Below are 19,245 nucleotides of genomic sequence, written 5' to 3'. Positions count from 1 at the left end.
CTTTGCTTCCATGAGCGGCCTTTGCTTTTCTTGTATTAAACTGCCTTTATCTTGACCCATGAGGGTTTTTTTTCCTATTCTCTCCCCCCATGTCCTGCTGAGGAGGGGGGTGATAGAGCGGCTTGGTGGCACTTGGTGTCCAGCCAACATCAACCCACCACAGAGGGAAACTGCCAGTGTGATCTTAACCATAAGAAGATCAGCAGGGAACAGCTTGCAGTACAGGATATTCTGCTGGGAACTAGGAGTTAATCAGAGCTCAGACAAAAGTTAGTATCACAAAGCTACCCAAAGCTGCTGGTTTAATAGTTACTGTTTTATCACAATTTACAGCTGGTCTGGACATCAGTGGGCAGTTCCTAAGCATCCTCCGAGTATCTTACATTATTCCAGTTTTCTTAACTTATGGAAGAGAACAAGACCTGGTTTTAAAAAAAAGCCTTCATTTATGCAACTTTTCACATAACTTAGTTGCAGCAGACACATTTTCTCTGCTGCCAGCAGTCTGGCAGATTTTGAGCAAGGTTTTATTGTGCACAGTGACTGCTGCCTATCCGAGGGGTGCCTCTATAGCAGATGGCATGTCCCATTACCCTGCTTTGTTTTCACCTGTATGTCCTTGCACTTCCAGCTCTTTTATACAGAATTTTGTGGCAGAAAAGCAAAGCTATCTAAAGAAATGACCAAAAGCAAAAAATTCTATTTTTTTGTGATGGTGAGATGCTCTAATTCAAAGCACTTGTACATTCATGTTATGCAAAAAAGATTTTTTTTGTGTGTCAAAAGAATTTGAATGATACACACTGCAAAGAAAATTAGATTTCAAGTGCATTTATTTTGAAATAAACAAGAATATTATATGCATATATTCATATTTATATTAAATAACTTATTATTAAACATGAGAAAAAAATACTCTTAAAAACTAATCTAACACTTTCACATTCTATTTTATATTAAGTGACTATAGTTAGGAAATACATAGAAAAATGATAAAATTGTCTCAAGCCAGCCATAAAAGCAAAGTGCACTATTGCCTAGGGCAGTGGAGGGGCAAAATGGTGATGGTGCTGCTGCTTCCTCCAAAGGGAGGATCACTGTGAGTGGGCAGTAATGAAAGAAGAGGAAGGACGGGAACCCCTGCAATAACTCCCTATCCTTTCTTTCCATTTTTTGTCCTTCATCAATGAAGTAGCAAATTGGGTTTTGCATATGCTGACAAGAAGCAGTGAAACAGTTCTGCGTACCAAGATGATACACTGGATACAATTAATTCCCTAAATGATCACACAGGGATTGCAGCTTATCCATGTTCTGTTGTGTCTTTATCCCAATTTATTTCATTTTTCTTGTTGTTGTCAGTAGTTTAAGGATGCCAAGGTGGAAATTTGGTAAGTATTTATCATGAAATAGTAACTAAAGTAGCATCCTTCAAAAGCTTTCTGAACTGGCTTTTTCTCAGATAAAAGCCACACCTAGCACATTTTTTTTTAAGATTCCCAGAGTGAAATGTCTTAAAAAACATGTTCCTTTTCATTTTGTTTTGATTTTTTAGCAGAGATAAATCTTATTATAAATTAAACATTTCTAAACTTAGGTGTACTTACACAGATGCTATGTATCTTCTATTCACATGTGATGTAAGATGGTATTTGAGCAACATGGGCACTAAATACAATTTTGAAAAGTTTGCTTACAGGTATTTGGAGTAATATAAGATTTTAAAACATTATTTTAGTTCTATTTTAATTGTCAGACTCCACTAAATATTTGTGTTTCCGATAACAATTTATTGACATTAGTTTTAGTGTGTGTGTATTCAGCTAGAAGTATTTAAAAGCACAGATTGTTCCTAAATAGATAGAGACTTATTTAATGTCCAGTGAACCTTTTCAAGAAGGATATAAGAAATATGCATTCGTGTTTCTTTGGGTCTAATTCACACCACCTAACAATCATCTTGAAAGGGAATAAGAAAAAATGCTGCTGCTGAATAGCAAAGAAAAAATTTAGAGAATATGAAACCCAAATGTAACAGTGTCCTTACCACTGTTTCAGTAACATCTAAATCTACAGGGCACAAAAGCTCATGGTGGCTACTGATTGCCTCTAGTTTTCCTAAACTTGGTAAGGCATAATTTATGTCTAATATTTGACGCGTAATATTCAAATAATATTACTGAGTGTTGCTCTGTACTGCTGCATGCATTCATGTTTTGTTTTGCTTTTTTTGTTTGACATAAACACAACTTATTTATCTATTTTTCAGATACTGCACTCCAGAGTAGCAAAGTAAACAAACTATAATTTCTACTCAGTGCCACATCTTACTTCATATAGAATTGCACTATTCACAAGAAACACATGAAGTTTTGCTCTACCAGAAATGTATCAGTGAATTTATATGTACAGCAATAAAATTTATAATAAATATTACAAAGTGTGTGTTACTTAATGTGAATTTAAACATTTTGACTTTTCTTCAACATACCGCTCATAAGACATCTTAAAATCTGTACTTTTTTTTAAAAGTTAGTAAACATGATAGTAAGACTTGGAGAATCTGAGCATTGTAGTCCATACAGTACCTTTCCTAGGTAAATACCCATCATTCACATTATAACCATAACAGCTTTACCCTTTTTTTTAAAGTAACAGCTTTGTTAGTTTCTAAGAATTTGATTTGTACATTCAACTCGTATATAATTGTTATACTATTTACTGTATTCTCATTCCCAATTTAGCACAAACTTTTAATAGTGCTCTTCTGAAAGCAAATTCACAGTCTAAGCTGATGCGGGCAGTTTCTCTTCGTTGCCAAAACGTTTGCCTACCCAGGTGTAAAACTTGGTTTTGTCTTCTTTTAAATGATAAACATATCTTAAAACAATAAAAAATAATATTCAAAATGTGTTCTTAAAAAAAAGACTTTTGCCAATCAGGGGATAGTTAGTTCGTCATTTAAATAAAATACATACTGAAAAGCAGTTGTAAGAGTTGGTGATCACTACATCAAGTGGAAAAGAAATTACGTGTTTTCTACTGCAGCTGGAAGATTCAGAATTCACTTGGGATAGTTTGTTCTTCATGAAGAATTCATAGGAATAAACAGTTCTAGCCAGTGCAGATAATCCTTCTTTCTTCCTTTATCTCAGCATATCTCGTCTCCGAAATTGCTTCCATAGATCTCTGAGATGTTCACTGGTTACAGTCATCACACAAGAGTAATACTCCTTCCAACCATACTTTGGAGTCTCCTGTGAAAATTGAAAAACATACAATTGAAAAAAGATATTGTTCACTAAATTCCTTAATACTACATTAAATTTTACTCAGTCATACACACTAGATATATGTTTTAATATTAAAATAATGAAAGATCAAATACTTCTATGGCTCAGAAGTACTTTTGTAAAACAAAGGTTATAAATCCATATACAGGTTAAGTATTCAAAATGCATCCTCACCTCACACCACACAGTTAGCATTCAACAAATAGCCTATTTATATTAAAAGCTGCAAGAAAGGATTTCCTTTTTGTTCTGGTATGTCCTGCTCTCTCTCTAGTTTTCGTTTCTTGCTTCTTTGTGTTGGCACTGTACTACCTCAAAAGAGGTTGTAGAGAGGTGGGTGCTGGTCTCTTCTCCCAAGTGACAAGTGATAGGACAAGAGGAAATGGCCTCAAGTTGCATCAGGGGAGGTTTAGATTGGATATTAGGAAAAATGTCTTCACTGAAAGGGTTATCAAGCATTGGAACGGGCTGCCCAGGGAGGTGGCTGAGTCACCAACCTTGGAGGTATTTAAAAGACATGTGGATGAGGCGCTTAGGGACATGGCTTAGTGGTGGACTTCGCAGTCTTAGGTTAATGGTTGGACTTGATGATCTTAAAGGTCTTTTCCAACCTGAACAATTCTATGATTCTGTTCTGTAAAAATGTTCAGCTACAACACCAAATAAAAAGCATTGAAAATTATTCATGTTCATGAAACTGAGGCATCAGCAAAAGCCAAATACAATATGGGCAGATGACATGAAAGCTTCTTTATACTAGGTTATGTTAATCCTAAACTGCATTGTAGTTCAGCGATGTTAATAAGTGCCCATTGAATAGAGAGGAATGGCTGGCCTGGGAGATTCACTAGACTCTATGCTATCTGTAGTTATCACTGGATCTCATGAGTTCTTCCATTATTCCTAACTTCACAAGCCTATTTTGATAGTAAGTATAGAAAGATGGAGAGAGATTAAGTATTAGAGCAACTGGGGAAAGAAACTAAGGGAGGACCAGGAATTATAATGACTATAGGTAAGTCAGAAGCATTTACAAGTAATTTTAATTTCTAAGATGGATTACAATTTAAGTCCAGTATCTGGAGGCAAATGGTTACAGTGTCAATGTGAGAGATTGTCTGATAGCTTGTTGTGGTTGAACTGAGTGAAGGTGTTTGAAAATATTGTGACACCGCAGTACATTAAAACCAATCATTAGAGAGTGAAGCCTACATTCAATTTATTCTTATCATATCAAAAGCATACAATATTATAGAGAAGTTGTAAATATTCAGAAAAAAAAAATCTAATCCACAGCAATATATAATCCAGACTTTAAATATGAGAAACAGTACTTACACAAATGCATAATTTAGTTGAGATTTATAGTCAATCTTAAGGAAAAAATGCATTATTGCAAAATGCATTGCATTATTTAACAAAAGCACATTCAGTTGATTAACCAGTGCTTTAAGATACGCATTTATTTTTTATTTTATGAAACAGGTTCAGAGAAATGTTCATGAAAATCAGTAAAAGAAACACTGAAGTACATTAACTGTTCATCTACTTATTTCTAATACATGAACTGCTGTTGTATCTGCTCTCAGTGTACCAAATCCATAGAAAGAACATTTTGTCCACGTACTCTGCAATGCCTTCACATTTCCCTGGAACATGTTCCTCTCATTGTATCCAGGTATGTTTTTAAGGTTCTAGTCAGTTTTAGGATCAAAAGTCTGGGTTCTGCAACTTCCAGTTACTTTTGCAAGATGAGTAAGTAAGGCATGCCTATCACACTTCTCACTTTCTCTGCTTTAGAGAAGAGGTAAGCAACACTCTCTGAAATTAAAAGCTTTCAAAATATTAACTACATGACAAATTTAATCTCACTTGACTGAATGAAGTATTTACAGAAGACAGCAATTTATTGTTGAAACGTGGCTAGCAATGAGGTTCTGAATCCATGCTCCAGTCTTTCACGCCTTTCTCAAAATAGAATTTCCTTCCTCAATCAGTCCCAAGACACTGTTTCTAGCTATTAACTATTACTTCCTAAAACCTTTAATCAGAAATTTAGAAAACCCAGAAAAATCAGAACATCTAGAAAACAGTTCTTTTAATGCAAAAACGTTACATTTTCAAGGAATTACTAGGACATATAACTTAATTTCTAGTTCTACCATTGTGACATATAATACTTTCAATACTTTAGAAGTGAACAAAATTGGAATTATAGCTTAAGTATCTATTACAGTTACTGAGCACACAAATAGTTTAGCAAACAGTACTTTCAGATGGACCTGAATCCCTCCTGAAGCTGGCCTCTAGCATCCTTCTTTGGAAATTAACTTTGAAAGAGCTTCGTTAGAAATTTCCTAGATAACCCTTCCATAAGTCATTCGAAGTAGAGTTCTCCTCTCAGCTCTGTTAGGCAGCTCTCTACTAACGTGTTTTTCTCTGTTCTCCCTGCAGTGCATGCAAAGGAGTACCTGCCGATGCAGAGTCAGGCTGTGTGCCCTGCAGGGAGAGCAATGCAGAAAGACAAACTCTCCATGAATGTTGCCAGCTGTTTGGACCACACAGAGCTTGTACAGTAGTTCCCCAAGGAGAGATTTTCATTATTTACTATAAAGGTACAATATTTTTTATGCTGTTAAGTAAACTGCAATTTAGACATACATAATGTATAGCACAATGTGCTGTTTATCCCTTTTCAGGATCCAGATTCAAAGTATGGTATAATCTATGGTATGTATGCCAAGTATCTTAATCTCTTTCATCAGAGTTCTATGTTTACCACAGAAAGCATATCAAAGCACAGACAATGATCTGTACATTTATATTTGGAAAAAAGTAAAATTAAGAGTTATTGTACTGCACCTAACTTTGGGATGTAATTGCAGCAGATTTTTGTACTGCACATACATTTATGTGTGGTTTTGTACATCACACTGAAATTTAATTACCCAACTGAAATTGTTCAATTTCAAATTTCCAATGATTCTGTCTTTATTATCTTTTCCATTTATAAACTAAATAGAAAATAATTATTTTTAGAATTACGTAAATACACTTTCACTACACACTGTACGGCAAAGACAGAATTAGTTCCATTCCCCTCCACAGTAACTAACTCCAAATCATGTCACATGTGTTTCAGCTAAAGTTTTGATTTCCATTAACTGACACTTACAACAAACTTTAATAAATATTAACTTACAGTATTTCTTCAAATTTGTTGTAAAATAACACTTTGCACAAAGAGGAACTCAGAATGGCTAACAACTGGATATGTTACTATAATTCATCACAAGAGACAAGGAGCAGTTGCTCAAGTGAAGAGCAGTAGCTGACTAATGTGTCTGCAGGGTCAAGGAAGTTTTATGTATTTGAGGTTTACACTGCATTCTTGAGTGCACAGGGAACAGATGTCTGATACAGACCTACACAAGCAAGCTGAGGTACCAGAAGCATTCTTGTTATAGCATCCAGGAGCTCCAGGTGGGAAGAAGAGCAGGGTAAATAACCAGCAACCTCTACACTATGTCAGTGAGGCTTCCTGTGGCCAGGTCAGTGCACTGAGAACTAACCTGGTTTCTCTGTCTCCCAGTGTGTAGTGTAGACATACTATTATTCAACTTTTAATTTGTTTTTTCTTGAGAATTACTTCATACAGAGTGAACAAAATCTCCCTTTATAAATCTCCACTGTATATTTTTATCCAAGTTTACTCCATCTCAACAGATGAATGAATGAATCTATTGCCTTAATTCAGATCTCTGTCAAGGTGTCGATGTATGTAAACTTGATGCTTTTATCACAGTCTCTCTTTTTGTCACGAAGCTAATTTTGTTAGGCTTGACAATTAGATACTGGATTCTTTTGTGTCACTGCATTTTGCTCCACTTGGTCACATACCCTTCACTGAAATTATTAAGAAAGCATCATGACTGTATAGCATTTTGCCAGTTTCCTGTAAGAGCTGTTCCATATCTTGAAAAGTTTACAGTTTAAACAATACTTGATATACAACTACAATGTAGGTTGTGGCAGAATTAGTGGGGACAAAAAACCAAAGTACTCCTAAAATGGTTTTTAAAAAGACATGGGAAAAGAAGAATGGAAGTTTTGAGAGTCAGAAGTTTCAAAAAGATGAAGTTACATAAAATTAATCTAAAGCCATGAATTTCCTCTTATGTGACTGGTGAGTTCGATTACTACAATGCTGGTTTAAGTGTTTCATTAGTCATTTACACTTTGCAGTACACATTCCCACTTCCCAGAAACCAGATGCTTTGTTTGTTAAGCTCAAATTTCCTTTTCTGTTCCTCACATATTAGTACAACACTTCAGTATTTGGGTTATAGTCATAAAGAGGAACTATAATTTAAAAAAATGTTACTAGTTAATGAAAATAATAAAGAAAGAACATTTAGCATTCATAGGATTATATGTATGAGAAGAGTGTATGCAGATCAAACGGAACTCATCTTCTTTCTAGGAGGACAAATCAGCTGTGTAAGCCTGGACATGCCCCAAGCCACCTTTACTGCTGAATTTCAAAGAACCAGCCTGTTCAAAAGATGTGACACTTCACTGAAAAAAAAAAAAAAAAAAGTCATGAAGACTCCCAAAGAACACAGTTTGGGGTACATGACATGCTGTGCCATGGGAATAGGTCAATAGTTCAGACATATTCCCTCTCCCTTACCTATCTTGCACAGGGGCCTACAAAAGGAAAACATCAGTGGGACTGGTGAGCTGGTGGGCTCCTAGTCTGGGTAAATGGACCCCACCTCTCATCCTTACAGACTTAGATTTTCCACTGTGCTGGAAGCCAGCCATTACTCCAGATAAACAGGATCCAAGAAACTTCTGCTTAGTGTACCTACATTCCTCGCTTTCCTGACATGCTGTTTCGGAGTAAGGGAAGAAAGATTTAATAAACCAGAGGTCCAGCACTGTCAGTGGCATACAAGTGCTCAGAGAGGCATATGATAGGAAAGGAGAGGATTCAGAAGGTCAGATGCCAATATGCTGATGTATGGAGGCATCTGAAGATGGTTATTCAACAAGAAATCTCAGCTTAATATTGTGCCTCAGAATTATAAACAGCAGGGGAACAACAGTCAAACCCTCCTGGCTCAGGAGCACAAGATGTACTGGCTACTCCACGAGGTCCACTCACACCAGACCACTGGCCACGGGCCTTGTTTGTCATGGCGTACATCTCTTTGTTCCTCCCCTCTGCAAAATAATACATCTGGGACCTACGTGAGCTGTTAACAACCTTCATAGCAACCACTGCAAAGTCTATAAACAGGAAAAAAGTGCTGGCACCAAAACCTTAAACTGCAAAGGAGCAAACTCTTGCTTTATGTAATAAGAGAAATGTCTGCTAACACATTTCTGCTGGGTCCACCATGTGACAAACAGTTTCACAATATGGCTACAGAATATGCACACCCCAGTTTTTACACTGAAACCCACCGTACAATCTAATTGTAAGAATGAAGTGGATCATGTAGTGGATATGCAGAAACAGCCACAGTGGTCATGTGAGGGCACAGTGCCGATCTTTGAAAATTGCTGGTATAGCATTAATCTAGCCAAAACCACATTATTGTTTTCAAAAGTGTAACTGTATAAATCAAAGTGGAATCAAGTTACAAACAATCTGTCAGAAAGAAAAATCTGCCTCTACAATCTTCATTGGTAAATACTTATTAGCTACAGGTACCTGAAAAATTACTTGAAAAGTGGTCACAGGACAGACAGAAAACAGCAACAAAAACTACGAAAGAATACTTTTCCTTATTTCAAACATAGTACAAAATCGCTGCTGGCTTACAAAACAGTGACAGTGCGGGTAAGTCATTGCCAACTCCAGAATAACATTATATTGCTTCAGTCAAAAACACAACGTGATGCTTTGAGCTACTACATTGCTTACAGTCAGATAACCTATTCCTGAATTGTGGAACGGGAAACAAAGCAGTGACAGTTTAACATTCAGCCATTCCTGCAAGCATGCCAGCACACTCAGACTGGGCGGCTAACACATACCGTCATTTATCTGCTATAGAGTTCCTTCCTCACGCAGGATTTGAAAGTAGTATACCTCTGTATAGGTTTGTAGCCCTGTGGAGCAGAAGATGGAGAAGTGCGCAGATGCAGACAACATGTGAAGGCAGCCAGAGGTAAGCGTAAGACAACGGTATCATGAAAATACAAAAAAATGGCTTTAAGTGACAAATAGCTAGAAGATACAGTATAGTTTGTGCTAGGCAAAACTTTTATCATTTAGTCATTAAGTTCCATATCTTTCAGTTTAAAAATGGAATTTATAAAGGAAAGGGAATCTTCTTATATATTTTTAAATTAGAAAAAAAGGAAGGAAGTAACTACTTTAAACCAAACAGCAAGCAAAAATAAAGCTTTTCGTGTCTGCACATTTTAATGTTTAATAAATTTATGACAATACTTTGACTGACCACTTGATGGCAGCTTAATATACTAGTTTGTTTCAAAGTACTAAAACCAAAAAAGGTTTCAGATTATACTACTATATTCCAGAAAGAGAGAAATTTCATTTGATAAACTCTTTAAGACATTTACTTTAAAAAAAAAAAATTATGTTAAAATTAATATTTATTATGTTCCCATAAGGGGTAGTACCTGGCCTTCCTCAAGTTTATGGCTAAGCTTTTAAATAGGACAAAGCTGGTAGGTACTGACTGACCTTTCAAAATCCAGTTTCAGTGGACTTGTGTGACTCTTTGGTCTTAAATATGTTTGCTTTAATCAGACCATATAACTACAAAATGCCCTTTTCTAAAATACATGGTCCTAGTACCAAGCTCTGTGATGCCCTCAAGATTCTTCTGGGCAAATATTTGAATACAACAACTTTTTAAAAAGTTGAATTACTAAGTATAAGATGTTAATTGTAAAATCATACTTCAAATCATAGGCCTATTTTAAACTGTTATTTTTAGATGGTTTTAGAGTGATAAACAGAGACTACGTTGATTTGGGCAGACATTAATTGTAGGATACTTAACATTAAAATCAGGCATTTGCACTTTATAAACAGGTTCAAATTTCTCATGGCAAAATTTTCCATGTTGCTACAAAATACTGCATAAGCAGAAGCTAGAATGTTCTTTTATCTGTATAATGGAACTGACCAAGTCTTAATACGGATTTGAAACACAGTTATTAACAAAGAAAAGGTTAGTGATTTGTTAGTTTTGATTTAGCACAAGACAACATTTGAGCCCTCCACATTGTAGGAGCAAGAGGGTAAACTTTTACTTTTTCTGGCCACACTAAATACAGTGTAACTTTTAATGTACAAACAATAGGAGGCAATAATGACACTTTCTGCCAATTTGTTCTGGGCAAAAAGTTCTTGTGTGTTTTCTTCTTTTCATTCTAAACCAAGATTGGGGTGGGTGGGTGGGTGGTGTTTATTAAACTGAAAAGGCAGATTGTTGCAGAGTGTTTACTACTCTTGGAAAAACCAGGTTTGTGTGACACGAAAACTTAGTGGAAACTGTAATTCCTAAGTTTGGTACTGTAATTGTCTTGGAATACTACCAATTAGTGAAGAGAATGCATTTTTCTGAATAATCTAACAAGTCTGCACGTAGGCATGTCTGAATATAACTGAATTATAGGACCAAATCACGATCATCTCCTATGCAATCCAGGATATATCTCATATTTAATTAAAATTAGAAATATAATTTATGAAAGACCATGCTATTCTTCTGAACATCCTTGGCTATTCTTTATAGTTCTTTTACAGTCCACTGGAATATTTTATAGTGGCCTAGGCAAAAGAAACATACCTGCATAAGATTGAATACTACTGGATGATACCGATTCTTAAGGATTATATGTGATTTCTGTCATGCATTTTGTGAAATAGAAACATGTAATACATTTACAAGAATTACTTAATAATCAGACTGTTTTCTGGTTAAATTAACATACACTGCACACTTACAATTAGTAAACAATTAAAACATATAGCTGAACATCTTGAAATGGTTATGAAACAATCATCATTCCCACACCATAAAAAAAGGAATTGAGGACCAACAATGAAATAAGTTTGTTACAAATGCAGTGGTTGTTATCCACATTTTACACTTGATCATAATATTACAAAAATAACAAGTAAACTTTTAGACTCAACACCACTTCACAGAAAGTTCTAAAATTGTATTTAGAAAGCTAACTAAAAATTACTAAACTTACATTACAGAAATAACATACTGAAATGTGAATTTAGGAACCATAATACAGTTTAAGGTTTATGTCTAAGGGATTAGGTTGTCAGTAAGAACACCATCTTACATTTAGTTAAAATTGTTAACACCTGTCATAAGAAGAAAAAAAAAGTGACTGTTATTGATCATACTCTAATTAAAAATTTTTCTGCTACTATAAAATTCCCCTGTACTACACAGAACCTGAAGAGGGCAGCAAGGCCTGTTCACCTAAAAGGCAAAGCATGATTTACAAGCTTGTTCCCTACAAAAATTTTCCACAAGTAATTTCCTGCCCTCTAGCTTCTTGTAAATTAATATATTAGATACAGGGTTAAATTATCAAAAGCAATTTTGAACTAGAATGTAGCATTGCTAAGCACAACTTCACTAATTTTTTATTTGCAAATTAAAACTATCTTCTGCTGCAACTCTTTCCAACAGTCATTATCAACACTTGGTATTTTAAATAATGTTTTACAAGAGCCAATGGTTGACCTTTAACTAAACTGCCCAAGTTTGAAAGAGACAAACTTTCTTTTCCCTGCAAACAACCCAGACATAATGGCTACCCTTGGTAAAATTCTTAATGCCAATCTATCACTCATACAATACAGAAGAAATTATAGTATGCAGAGGATTTCTCATCTCCAATTTGGTTTGTGTACTATAAAGGTACGTTATATCCTTTATGTATTGCTTTTTAATAAAAAAATCAAGAATTTAAGAAGGAATTTATCTTACCCACCGCTTCAGAATTTCTATAAAACATATGTCTTTAAACATACGCACTGTAGGTTTGCAACCTACTGGTGCTACAGGTGCTAAAGTAAGTAGTGGTAAGTAGTGAAGGCAACTGAGATAACTATAAAAATTAGAATCCTTACCCTAAACCCTCGATTGAGTCTGTCTTTCATAATGCCGATAAATTCTTTATAACTCAACTGGTCATCTCTGTCGACATCAAAAATCTTGAACACTGTGTTCACCAAATGTGGTGAAAGCTTCACACCTGTGGCTACATACACAGCACGTTTGAATTCATCTGCATAAAGAGAACATCAGAAGAAAAAATAAAATACATTAATTTTATTCTCCTTTGTGGTCAACATATTATGAAATACAAGTAAACTTTTAACTTGAGTTTTCACATTTAAACACTCAAAAAATAAGAAAATGTGAAAATTAGGATTGAATTTCACAGTTTTAAACCAAGTACTTCTCAACTGATATAAAATGATACTGCTTAATTGGTATCAATTATTTTACACAAAAGATAACAGTCCATATACTATACTATGCGTAATAACAAAATTAGAAAATCACATTGTCATTAAACCTGTGTTACATATACACTGATGGCATCTACTTAACTGACACAAAACAGAACCTAAGAAATAGAGCACAGAGAAAACAGTATACTCCTTTGGTAAGGCCACACGAGGTAGGACTATGCCGGTGTTACTGTGTCAGACCCACAAAGATGCTACTTGAGGAGAGCACACAAATCTGACCACTTCACATATTCTTCACCTTGCACTCCCCAGGCATCTGAACTGTTGTGTTAAGGATTTTAGTCAGTACATACCTGCCTAGTTCTTTCAGCACCCACTTACTGATTTGTTCAAAAATGTCTAATCCCTCTTCGGACCTTCTGACACTGTTTCCTTCTACAACCTTCGTAGAAGGCCAGATTCCAGACGCCCGCCGTGTAAAGAAATGCTTTTGTTTGCTTTAAACTGATCTCTTACTGGTGTCATCAAGTGCCTCTTAACTCTTGTATTGTAGGATTTGGTGACCAACTATTCTGCATTCAGCTTATCCACCACTTATACAACTTTGTAAAGCTTTATCATATCTCTTATGATATGACTGAGCCTTCGCCTCTCAAAGCTGGAGTCCTAGCCCTTTTAGCCTTTTACCTGAGACATTAAAACTACAAATTAGGAATTACACAGTATTTTTGTATTTCTGTCAACAGTTCTGTATCTTTATCAACAGATTTTTATAAAAATATAAATACTTACCTTGACCTATGGAACGACTTGCAAAATTATACATTTGCATTGCAATTGTAAAGTCTTCTAGGTTGTTCAAGAACTGGAAAAATGATCTAAACTCATCAAATGTGATACCCTAAAAACCAGAAGAACAATATGCACCGTAAGAATTATCAGTAGTGATGACAACTGAATAAATAAACCTTGCAGTTACATATGTCTCCTTCATTTAATAGATACTACACCCACTGAAAAAAAAATAGAGATTTGCATTGAAAATCAATAAAGTAAAGAATTGGAGTGTCCTGAGGAATACAAGATGTCTTTCCTCTTTGCCACTGCAATGGATGGCAATTCTCACCCAAAAAGCAGTCAAAAATATTGTTCAATTGCTTAAGGCAATCCTTAAGAATTCCAGGATTATTAAAATATGGCAGTTAATATTGAGACTAAGAGTCTAGGTTTGTATGAATATTGGAATATGTTTACTACTGAAAACCTGCAAACCGCTATTTATATATATGTGAGTCTGTGTGCTCACATAAATACATTGAACGAGTTCATAAATACATGTTATGACCTAACTTAAGCTCTGTACTTTAAGGTGAAGTTTTTACATGTCCAGGTCTCTTCAGCTGATACTCCAAGTATCAAGTATTGCAGGGTTTGTCCAGCTTTTTAAAAATCTTTTGCATTTTGTCCAGACTCCAGAATATCTTCTGTGAAAGTTTCTCTGAAAATGTTGTTGTTTAAAAGCGCTTATCTTTCCTTCTTTCCTTATGATACTTGTTCTGCTTTTCTCTCATGTTGGCTACAAATCCAAAGACCTGATAAACTATCTCTAAATCAATTTTGAAAGAGACCTTAAACAGAGACTTTGAACTAAGCCAGCACCATTGCCCGTATCTCATTCTCCATGGTCTGACAGCCATTCTGAACATGGGATGTCATTTTTCGTCAAACCTTGATATCCCTGGCCTCCTTTAACTATCATTCCTGCCTATTCTTCTGTCTGCTTTTATCCTTTTATCCTATTTAACGACTTCTCTCTGAAAATAAACCTGAAGACAACAGAAAGCCCTGTGAGCCTTTCTGTTCAAACTAGAATCTTGACCTATGCCTCTCCTCAAGGATACACATAGTCATTATGGTATGGAGGAACACAGAAAACATACTGAAGCAGGTCTGTGGCAGAGGAGAAAATGGCAGAGGTTGGGCATAAACCCATATGCGACAACAAGTACTGTGGTAAATGTGGAGAGCAACATAATATTGTTAAAATAAAAAACTTTAATAGGCCTCCACACACTTGAGATGTAAACTGCTGCTTAAGTGATCCTACCTAAGCTCTAGCTAAGATTTATAAACTGTTTGATTTGAGAGCTTGACTCATCTCCATCATGAATTACTTTTCTCAACAAGCATATTTGTTCTCTGTTTCACCCTTTGCAATTGGGAGGAAACTCTCATAGACACAAGCAGAACCATCTCCTTATTGTCCTTTAAGTTTTTATCTTAAAAGCTTAATTTACTAATACTAACCAATACTGTCTTTTTGTTTCACTGCATTTGATGTCCAAAAGTTTATGTCCAGGTTCAGCTTCCTGCACTCTGTTTAGAATGAAAACTCTCTGGGACTGGAATAATTTTGTCACATATTTGTGAAATACCTAGATCGGTGAAACTTCAGTCCCCAACTAGGACCCTCAGGTACTATGGCAAAATAGCAATAATAGAAAATGGTCATCAAAGTCTTGAGCTGACATTTTTAGGTTCACAATGATTTTTAAAAATCCTTAATTTGAACCAATTTGTCTGTAAAAATTCTGAATGTGGGAGATACTGCAAGAGGTCAGGCTACTGCAAAAATCCTGGCTCCTTCCATGTAACTAGAGAGGAGATGATCAGTCTAGATGGAAAGTAGCTCTTGCACAGGTAAGGCTGAGAACCACTGGTCTACAGACAAGCCTTTTTGCAGCTTCTATGTTTCCAGTAATGATGAAAACTGCTGCTAGGAGTTGACACGGGAGATGAAGGAGGGAGATAAAGGAGCCACACCTGCAGTCCATGGCTAAACTGTACATACTCTACAACATTTTAGTGATGAGAAAAATATCTGGCTTCATTTAAGAGTTCTAAAATTTCTGCTGAAATAATCTGCAATCATACATGCTTATTTTGTCTCAAGGAAAAACAGCAAAGGACACAAAAGAGGCAGAAGGGCAGGCAAAATGACACTCAAAGAGAGTTGGGCATACAGCATTCTACTGTCTCTCTCCTTTCCTAGGACCATATTTTGTCCAACTGGTAACTGTAATAACATTTCTTATTTGCCATACGTTTTGCATTTTGACAGAGCAAGTTATTAATGTGTAGATATCCCAGAACTTTCCTACTGGAAACTATTTATTTTCTATGTAAAAGGAAACTAACTTTTTTATTTATTTGAACAGATTGTATTTTACTACAGCAAAGAAAACTGTTATATTAATGCACCAATGCTGTTAAAAATGCATAGACTTTCTTTAGGAGCTGGTATTTGTAGTAATTCAAGATGCCAGCTTAAATGAATCACTGCTTGGCATCTAGTTAGTAAAAGGAGGAAAACATCCCATAAGCAGGCAGCAAGCCAGCTGAACACTTTAACATCACTACAGTACACCAAATGATCATCATGTTGCTTTAGAGGCTTCTACAAACAGTGCCATGGAAGATTAACATTGCCAACTGTGAGAATAGCTGCCTACTACTTTACAGGCTAGGCTAATTTTTCTTCTAAATGGAATCATCTGGTTTGTATTAGTATTGCAGCTTATCACTGTGATAAAATAGAGAGTACATGTTACAGTTTTTGAATTATAATGTTGTTACAAGTGTAAAAAAGTGCAAACATATGAACAATGCCTCCATGGCAATAAGAGGCAAAGTCCCGTTCTCAAAAGCCTGTGGCCAGCACAAGAGATGCCACAGGGATTTACTTTTTCCACTGTACTGACAGCACATTTACCAAGCCAGTGATACGGAGCTATGGAAAATAGCAATGTCTTGTTTTACTTAATGGGGGTATAGCATATGACATACAGTTGTATGGCACTGGTCAAGTGACAGGATATTCCCAGAACACAGCATAGGCAAACCTGTAACTGAGTGACACAGCTTTCTACGTGGAAGTTTTCTTTAGCTGATGGTCCCATCAGAGATCAGAAGAGGAAACTACTGTGGAAGACTTGCTATCAGAACAGTGGCATTCGAAGACTTAGAGATGAATTTCAAAGAATACTTCCTTGTGTTTAAAAGAAAGTGCCTGTATTTATATTTACTTAATCAACTTCACCTTTGCCATTCAAAGAAGTATTTCACTATACCTACAACTGGCATTATTTTTCAGTTACCCAAGAGATACATAATTGTTGTTATACAAGCCCCAAAGTGATTTTTTTTTTTTCAGATTTCCATATATATGGAAATCTTGATTTCAGGCTAAACAAAAAAACACCTGGGAACCATGCAAAAACAGCTTTATACCATTTCTGTTGCACTGTCTTGGCTTTGAATATTGAAAGCTGCGCAGACCTTTTAGAGTAGTTAGAACTGAGCGCCTCAGTGGCTAGACCGGGAACTCAGCAAGGGTCAGTGAGCAGGAACTCTGATCCCAATCTTACCGCTTCATCTTACACCTAATCTGATGCAAAAGAGACAGCCCTGTTTTCCCTTTCCATTCCCCAGCTATAGTTATCTCTCAGTAGACCAAATTGCTGTACAACCACTGGAAGAATCAGATAATCTGGATATTTGAACAGAAAACTTGATTTTTGGAGTGTGTTTCTATGAGGTCAGCTGACTGATCTTACTTACTCTGTAGACTGAAATTGCAATGTAATTTTGCAAATAAAAAAACCCCCAAAACCGTCGAAACTGATTTATTACTTTTCTTCACAAGCTCCGCTGTCAATGCTATAAAAATATATAGCTATTGAAGGAGTCAGATTTCTAGGACAGATTAATCTGACCTCCTTCTTTAAACACAAACAGAAGGAGTATATCCAAAACATCCCTTATTTGAAGGGCTACTTTTAATGTTATCCTATGAATTACCATTGATACATAGTTCATTCAAAAATATTACTAGCTAAATCCTATGGAACATAATTCTATGTTATTTACTCTTCTACTGTTTATTCAACAAGTAATCTTAAAAACATGAGAGACACAGCTTATGATCAGAATACTATCCGGGTGCTAATTAATTCAGTGATAAAAATCTCATTCAGTCCAACAAGGCTGTTTTCATCTTGATGACACTGGGACTGGATGCTGTGGCCCACTGCTGTTCTAGCTAAACAGTTACCTTTTCTTCAGGAATCCTGCAGCGCATGTTTTCCAGGTAACTTGATGTATTTTCCACATTTGTATACCTCAAAAGAATATGGGCAAAGTCTTCCTCACTGATGGTGTTCATCCCATTAGAGTAGGAAAGGAATTCTATCTCTAGAACCTCAGTTTGTAGGTTATCCATAAATCTAAAGCACAAACACAAATACAAATAAATAGAAATACTTTATATTTCTACTATTCATGTCCTTAAAAGACTCGCAGAATATAAAGCCAAATAGTATTATATAAATTAGTTCCCTTTTCGTAGCACTGATGGTAAATTTGGTAAATCCCTTATATATGGTGACATATTTTCTAATCAATACAACAATCTTAACTCAAAGATGGAAGTGTTCTAGCAAGGATTAAAATGACTTAATACTTACATTTCTAATGTAATTCTAGTTTGTGTTTGCTTAATTTTCTTCTTCAGTGGGTCACTGATCTTTATTTTTATATGCTAGACTGAAAATTCCATCATGGTACTAAATGAATTCCCAAAATTTATTCCCTGTATAGTTACTACAGATTGTGATTAAACCTTACCTTTCTCTTTTTAACAAGCTAAGTATAATGAGCTCTTGCAGCCTTTCAATCTAAACTTTATTTTTTAATACTTCACTATTCTTATGATATTTCTATAAACTCTTCCCAACTTAACAGCATATTTAGTATATTCTGGACACCAACACTGGATAAAGTATAAAACTAGCTGTATATAAAAAGGAAATATAACTTCCCTGATTCTGCTTGATGTCCTAGTTACACAACCAAGGATAAAATTAGCTCCCTGGTCCCAGTACTACACTGGGAGCTCACGTTCATCTGATTGTCAACCACAACATGTAACACTTCCCTGTTACAGGTTCCCAAGAGTTCCCATCCTGTAGACATTGCCTGCAACACTCCTTTCTAATATATAACTTGACTTCCAAGAATGATGAGGAGCTCAAATCAAAAGGATGTCTAGGCAAGAGTATAAGTGCAAGGTAAACATGCAATAGTATTTCCCTCACCAATCCATAGTTTAATGATTGTTTGAGCTGGTAAAGTAGTGTTGAATAATACTTGATGGATCCCTCTTTCATGAATACGTCTACTAGGTATGGACCTCTTTAGCATTCACAACATCTTACAACAATAGACAGACATTTCAATTAGATGCCTTTTGAAAAAGTACCTTCTCTTCTGGTTCTTGTTTTGAACTCACATCATGATTTCACTTGATGACACAGTTTTTATATTATGTGAAACACTAAATACTTTTCATGACATATATAATTTCAAGGCAATATATTTTGCAAACATCTGACTGAT

General features: G+C 35.5%; 1 protein-coding gene across 1 annotated transcript in view; it reads right to left on the bottom strand.

Moving 5' to 3' along the window:
- Nucleotides 1-853: 853 nt before the first annotated feature.
- Nucleotides 854-19,245, bottom strand: part of MICU3 (mitochondrial calcium uptake family member 3) — a 59,181-nt gene continuing 40,789 nt past the window's right edge. Inside the window, exons 11-14 of the mRNA XM_059817439.1 lie at nt 17,903-18,074; nt 13,582-13,690; nt 12,442-12,599; nt 854-3,257 (exon numbers count right to left, since the gene is read on the bottom strand). Coding sequence (XP_059673422.1) covers nt 3,147-3,257; nt 12,442-12,599; nt 13,582-13,690; nt 17,903-18,074 — 550 coding nt within the window. The 3' untranslated portion in view covers nt 854-3,146. The remainder of the gene's footprint in view (nt 3,258-12,441; nt 12,600-13,581; nt 13,691-17,902; nt 18,075-19,245) is intronic.

The sequence above is a fragment of the Gavia stellata genome, chromosome 5 (assembly GCF_030936135.1).
Source record: "Gavia stellata isolate bGavSte3 chromosome 5, bGavSte3.hap2, whole genome shotgun sequence".
In the NCBI taxonomy this organism is placed as follows: domain Eukaryota; kingdom Metazoa; phylum Chordata; class Aves; order Gaviiformes; family Gaviidae; genus Gavia; species Gavia stellata.
The sequence above is the reverse complement of the archived record's forward strand: the minus strand, read 5'-3'. Positions and strand labels throughout refer to the sequence as shown.